General features: G+C 41.8%; 1 protein-coding gene across 1 annotated transcript; it reads left to right on the top strand.

Moving 5' to 3' along the window:
• Positions 1–1,253: 1,253 nt before the first annotated feature.
• On the top strand, positions 1,254–6,496 carry LOC114794402 (tubulin alpha chain-like). Its single transcript, XM_028986928.1, has 4 exons — positions 1,254–1,274; positions 4,921–5,143; positions 5,297–5,445; positions 5,519–6,496. The coding sequence occupies exons 1-4, from the start codon at positions 1,254–1,256 to the stop codon at positions 6,494–6,496; spliced, it is 1,371 nt and encodes a 456-aa protein (XP_028842761.1).
• The last annotated feature ends 660 nt before the right edge of the window (positions 6,497–7,156 follow it).

Here is a 7,156-nt window from a genome sequence, read left to right as displayed (position 1 = left end):
CCATCATCCGTACCAAGCTCCCTGACCTTCAATCAGTCTACAGCAAGCGGTGCTGGACCAGGAAGATAGTGAAGGACCTCAGCCACCCCAACAATGGACTGTTCTCTCTGCTGCAATCAGGGAAGGGCTTCCGCTCCCTGAAGTCCACACGGAGAGAATGAGGAGAAGCTTCTTTCTTTTTTTGTGTGGAGTTTTTCCTTGTGTGCAAAAGGGTCAAGTGTGGGGGTTGTCAACTGGGGCTTGTCAAAGCCCATTGAGACGTACTGTATGTCATTATGGGCTATATAAGAAATAAATGTTGTTGCTGTTGCTGACAACATCATGGGAACAAAACATTGAAATTTTGGGTCCATGGCCAGGAACCTCCCCAGATCTTAATCCAATTGAGAACTTGTGATCAATCCTCAAGAGGTGGGTGGACAAACAAAAAACACAAATTCTGGCAAACTTGATGTAATTGTCAATAAAAGTCTTTGAAACAATTATACTTCAGTACACCACAGAAAATACTGACATAAAAGATCTAAACTTTGTGAAAACCAGTATTTGTGTTATTTTCAAAACAATTTTGGCCACGACTGAGCGTGTGTGTGTGTGTGTGTCAGGAGGAGAGACTCAACACATTTTAAAGTCAGTGGCTACTGGAGTGTGACAAGCTGTGACAAAAACAGAAACAACTCGGTGACCTTGGGTTGGACATCACAGTCTTAACCCCGTTTTTCCACCAAGGTCATTATAGTTAACGAAAACGAACGATAAAACTAAAACTAGAATTGAAAAAGCATTTTCGTTAACTGAAATAAAGAGTTAAAAAAAAAAAGAAAACTAACTGAAACTGTTTTGTGTGTATACAAAATGAACTTAAACGAACTTGTCACACGGTGAGTTCTGTGACGCATTGGCAGACATGCTAGGGGCTGGGGAGGAGGATCAGGGGCGTTTGGTCTGTGGGGGAGAGACTGGCGGGGAATGGGGACATGGAGAAAGTAGAGGACGCGCCGCAGTGCAGCGGGAAGGGAAGTCGGGATCCGTGGGGGTTACCGGGGCAGAGGAGAATAGGAAGACGGCGGGTTTCAGGGTTGTCCAGGAGCATGGGCGGGACGAGAGGACGGCTGGGGAGGCAGGAAGGCAGGGGAACTTGGATGTTGTCGTAGATCGAAGGATCAAGCAATTCTCGGAGTCGGGGGCAGGCGAAGGTCGTAATTCATTGGTCGATAGATCAATGTCGTGGTTTAATATAGCAAACGTCTCGAATGAGTAGTCTCATACAAAGAGCGTGCAGCGTCTCCTCGGGGTCACCCGACTTTTATACTCGACGCTGCACGCTTCCGTTTCCTCTTCCGGGTCGTGGTCTTTCTGGTTGGTCTGGCGCTCTCTGGTGGGCTGGATGAGTGTTGGCCATGACAGAACTAATATTATAGCAAAAACGTCCTTCGTTTTCGTCTTTGTAATAAGCCTTTTGGGTTGAATTAAAATCTATTTACTTCACGCTGCCAGTTTTTGTCCAGTATGGCAACACGTGGTCTGTGATGTGACATGTCCATAGTCTGTCTGTGACACCGCCGGCTAGCGCGATGGCTGCAGCGAAAGTCGGAAGAAAGTCCTTTTTGGGATTTCTTTGATTATGACAGTGGCAAAAATAAAAGTAAGTGCCTTGTTGTAGAAGCAGGTGATACAATATGTGGAATAGTTCTCAAGGGGAAAAAACCCACGAATCTGAAAGTCCATTTGAAAAGCTCACACAAAAAGGCGAACCAAGAGTACCTGAACAAGCGAGCCTCGCACCCGCCCTCCCCCGATAGAGAAGCGGTAGCCAGGCCAGGTAACATGGGAAAGAAACGTGATACTACAGCATCCATAATGGACTGCTTCCACCGCCGACCAAGTAGCTGCTGGCTAGTAAATACGCAGGAACACCACAAACGAGAAGAAGCATTGGTAAATATGTTTATTAAGACTGGAATGTCTACACGACTGTGTGACTCGATTACCTTCAAAAAGTTCACCACTTCACTCGAACCAAAATTCAAAACACCCGGAGCTGCAAGAGTCAATAACCTTATCGGAGCTAAGATGGATAAGGCTATTCTGGTTATTTTGATTCATGCACCTGACAAATATCCTAATTTACAAAAAAAAAAACTAAAACTAACACTGTAACTAATAAAAACTAAACTAAAACTAAGCAATTTCAAAATATCAAAACTAATAAAAACTAGTAAATCTGACTCTAAAAACTAATTAAAACTAACTGAATTTGAAAAAAAAAAATCTAAACGAAATAAAAACTAAAACTAATGAAAAATCCAAAACTATTATAACTGTGGTTTCCACCAACAAAAAGCTTGTTTCAATGGTGTCCTCTGTATATATAAAGAAAGAAATACAGTTTCTTCCCAGAACTCCTGAAATGGTTTAAAATCATTATCTCTTCTTTTACAATCACTTAAACAAATTGTTGAAGTAGTAAAGTTTGTGATCATGCCTTTAAGCGTGAGTGCATTTCAGTTCACATTGATTAGCTGGTGTCCAGATGGGCAATGCATGCTGGGAGCTGTACTGTCTGGAGCATGGAATCCATCCTGATGGTCAGATGCCAAGTGATAAGAGTATCAGAGGCGGGGACGACTCCTTCAACACCTTTTTTAGCGAAACTGGTTCTGGTAAACACGTCCCACGTGCTGTCTTTGTGGACCTGGAGCCAACTGTCATTGGTATTACTCTTTCCACCTTAGTGTTAACTTAATACCAGGAAACAGTCTCTTTGTGTGTGTTAAATTCAGATCTTTTCATGTCGGTTTAAATTCTGTTTTACAGTATAGTAAAGCTTTATAATGTGTATTTAACATGAGGGACAAATGTAATGTTTTTAGAAAAGATCATGATTAACTTGTTCTTATCCACAGAAGAAGTGCACACAGGTACATATCGCCAAATGTTTTACCCTGAGCAGCTCATTACTGGAAAAGAGGATGCAGCCAACAACTATGCCCGTGGGCACTATACCATTGTCATGGAGATCATTGACCTGGTGCTTGACAGGACACGTGAACTGGTAAATAGTGGATGACTTTTTTATTGTAACATAAATCGCAATAAGTTTATATTACCTAACAATACTGATAAATGATTTTAAATCAGTTTATATAATTAAATAGTTGTAAAATGTTTGATACTGTCTTATGTTGCTCTAAGATTATCTATAAATCCATGTATTCTCTAAATATTTACATTTTTTGTTATAGCTGTTAGACTCATCTGTCAAGTCTAGAACATGACATTTGCTATATTTTGCTTTTCTATTCTCAAGTTCTCACAATGTTATTGACAATAGGCAAATTGTCTACTGATAAGTCCATGGTAACGCCATACTGAAACTATTTTGCATTTTCCTTTATCATTTGCATACAGAACATGTTATGGGTCAATTGTTTAATTCAAAACAGACTATTATGATTGATAAATCATAATGTTTATATGTACATATAATTCAAATACAGTTTAGGTCATTTTAAATGCCAAATACATATATTAAATAGAGAGAGATTAAAGGAGACCTCCTTTTAAAATAGAAACACATTCACACTAGTCTTAGCCTGGTAAGCTACCCATTATCCTGGTAAACTACCCATTATATTGCTACCCAAATTAATCTAGATTAATTCCAAGATTACAGTGAGATTAATCTAGATTAAGAAAATTAATCTATGCCCACCTCTAATATATATATGTTTTTCTGACGCTATTTGTTGTTCTGTGATTTCAAAAGGTAAGATGACGTGTTTTAAATGGCCGAAGTTTCACATTGGTGAAAAAATGTAATGGGCGGGGCTGGCCATGGGCGGAGCTGGCTGTCTGGCAGCCCACAACAAGACCCTTCTTGCTATTTCGCATAAGCCCTGCACATTAAAAGTTTTCCACCAATAGCATTGTGCCCCTCACTATTTAAACCCCAAAAGAGTCACTAGCAAACCACAAAGAAGAAACAAAGAATTGACGAAAATGGTGCGTGTCTCTCTCCCTTGGCTTTTAGGGACTGCTTATTTTGGTCATATTCTGTTTGCATTTTTTTTCAGGGATTGTGTATTATAATAGTGATAAGTTAATTCAAGTGGGTGGGGGGGGTGTTGTTCCCGCTCTCAGGTGTGCGCGCTCTGCGTTTGACTGTGTCCTTTTGTTTTAGTAACTAATCGAAAATGTTTTTTAATTTAAGAAATGTCGTAGAAAACCGCGGGGCTACTGATGTCCAAGGTAACATTTAGCAATTTTTACCGACTTTTACTAGGCCCTTCATGTGTGATTCTTCGCTACTACTCATGCTATACATGTGTCACATGCTAAGTACAGGATTCTTACGGTTATTAACCTGGAAAATTCATGGAATTTGAAGTGAATTTTCCAAGCCCCGAGTTTTGGAATAAATAGACATTGAAATCTGACACTTGTATAACATGAAGTACATAGGTCTCGTAATAAATGTTTTTTTCCGTTTACAACTAGAACAGTATCTTTACTAAATGTACGTTAGTAAGCCAAGTCACGTGGTTCTGCATGCAATGCTTTCATATTCCAGAGCTCAGTCACATTACTTCTTTTAAAGCTGGTCTGTGCCCGGACCTGATGGAGGCCATTTTACTTGGCGAGCTCGAACTCAGAGGAAGCGCTGTCGTTTCAGTTCAACTTTTAATGGTTGTTAACTTTAGTTGAACATTTTCCAGGATTCCCCCCACATTAGCACAGAAGTCAGGGAACATACGTATGGTCATGAAAATTTGTTAGTCATTGAAAAAACATGGAAGTTCTTTTCTGTGAAATCCTGTGAAATAAGTTTGCATATTATAATCACATGAATAATTGATTACTGACCCTCCTGATATGTTTTCATTTACTGTATATTCACTGTTTTACATGGGCCTTCAGCGTGAATGTATCTCAATCCATGTTGGCCAAGCAGGAGTTCAGATGGGCAATGCATGCTGGGAGCTCTACTGTCTGGAGCATGGAATCCAGCCTGATGGTCTGATGCCCAGTGATAAGACCATTGGAGATGGAGATGACTCCTTCAACACCTTCTTTAGCGAGACTGGTGCTGGTAAACACGTCCCACGTGCTGTCTTTGTGGACCTGGAGCCAACAGTCATTGGTAAGCTGTACTTCAAATATAAATTCTACCAAAAAGTTGGACCGACCCCCCCCTCTATTGTGCTAATATAAATGTTTGTAAATCAGTTTTATTTATTTATTCATCTGATTTTGTTAATATGATTATGATTTTATTTCGGCCCCTCCCCTTCAGATGAGGTTCGCACAGGTACCTACAGTCAACTCTTCCACCCAGAGCAGCTCATAACTGGGAAAGAGGACGCTGCAAACAATTATGCTCGTGGCCACTACACGACTGGAAAAGAAATCATTGATATGGTTCTTGACCGTGTCCGCAAGCTGGTATGTATATTTATAATTTTTTTCCACATTTCATTAGTTTCATTTTTTTTTTCTTACCAGTTTTGTTTCTTAGGCTGACCAGTGTACTGGGCTCCAGGGCTTCCTAATCTTCCACAGTTTTGGTGGAGGAACTGGCTCTGGTTTCACCTCCTTGCTAATGGAGCGTCTCTCTGTTGACTATGGAAAGAAGTCCAAAATGGAGTTTGCGGTCTACCCAGCTCCTCAGGTGTCTACTGCTGTGGTTGAGCCTTACAACTCCATCCTGACCACCCACACCACCCTGGAGCACTCCGACTGTGCCTTCATGGTGGACAATGAAGCCATTTATGACATCTGTCGCAGAAACCTAGACATGGAGCGTCCCACCTACACCAACCTCAACCGACTCATCGGCCAGATTGTGTCCTCAATCACCGCCTCTCTGCGCTTCGATGGTGCCCTGAATGTGGACCTGACTGAGTTTCAGACCAACCTGGTGCCGTACCCCCGCATCCACTTCCCCCTGGCCACTTACGCCCCGGTTATCTCTCCGGAGAAGGCCTACCATGAGCAGATGTCAGTAGCTGACATCACCAATGCTTGCTTTGAACCAGCCAATCAGATGGTCAAGTGTGACCCACGTCACGGTAAGTACATGGCCTGCTGCCTGCTGTACCGTGGCGACGTGGTGCCCAAAGACGTCAACTCTGCCATTGCCACCATTAAAAGCAAGCGCACAGTTCAGTTTGTTGATTGGTGTCCCACTGGCTTCAAGGTGGGCATCAACTACCAGCCTCCTACTGTGGTGCCTGGTGGAGACCTGGCCAAGGTGCAGAGAGCAGCGTGCATGCTGAGCAACACCACAGCCATTGCCGAAGCCTGGGCTCGACTGGACCACAAGTTTGACCTAATGTATGCCAAGAGAGCCTTCGTCCACTGGTATGTGGGAGAGGGTATGGAGGAGGGAGAGTTCTCTGAGGCCAGAGAAGACATGGCTGCCCTGGAGAAGGATTACGAAGAAGTGGGCGCTGACAGTGTTGGACAGGAAGATGAAGAAGGAGAGGAATATTGAAAGGTTTTCTTCAAGGCTGAATGCACTGATCATGAAGGGTTAAAACCTTCCAACGCAGTTCACCTTTAGATTCAGCACTTCACCAGACCAACAGTTTCATCTTTCATGACTGCAGGTTTATAAAATGGGCCTGTAATCCTGGACAGGCTGTGTTTACAGGTTGCTTACGTCATGTTTGTGTGTGGAGGATGAATGATGCAGTTGCATCACTTCACAAACAATTTTAATCACATTAAAGTACAAAATAAATATATATCTATTCAAATACATTTTATAATATTTTTGAATATTTTAGCATTTGCATGACGAATACAACAATACATTTTTGACTGCAACGAATGGAATTGGACAGCGGAATTGAAGTAAAGATTATTTTGGGGTAAAATGAAGAGGTAAGAAATCTACTCTGGCTGGTGCTTCTTAATGACCCACAATCCTTAATTTCCAATAGAACTGAGATGCTAAACATACTCTGTCTGGAGTTACGAGAATGAATAATTAAATACTTGAGAACATGACACAACATGGGTCATTTTTGGATTACAGTTACTAGAAGCTTACAGACCTGTGGGTGTGGCCGCCTTTTCTCACCCACTCACTCTTCCAAAAGTCCTGCTAATTTGTATTCAAGACACAGAAGGACCATGGAGAGAACACGGG

Source organism: Denticeps clupeoides, chromosome 7, assembly GCF_900700375.1.
Source record: "Denticeps clupeoides chromosome 7, fDenClu1.1, whole genome shotgun sequence".
In the NCBI taxonomy this organism is placed as follows: domain Eukaryota; kingdom Metazoa; phylum Chordata; class Actinopteri; order Clupeiformes; family Denticipitidae; genus Denticeps; species Denticeps clupeoides.
The sequence above is the reverse complement of the archived record's forward strand: the minus strand, read 5'-3'. Positions and strand labels throughout refer to the sequence as shown.

Excerpts from the sequence above, each read along its gene's own strand:
- LOC114794402 (XM_028986928.1), top strand. The coding sequence starts at position 1,254 with ATGAGTAGTCTCATACAAAGA. Across the intron at positions 1,275-4,920 it reads TGAGTAGTCTCATACAAAGA|CGTGAATGTATCTCAATCCA; the intron begins GCGTGCAGCGTC and ends ATGGGCCTTCAG. Across the intron at positions 5,446-5,518 it reads TTGACCGTGTCCGCAAGCTG|GCTGACCAGTGTACTGGGCT; the intron begins GTATGTATATTT and ends TTTGTTTCTTAG.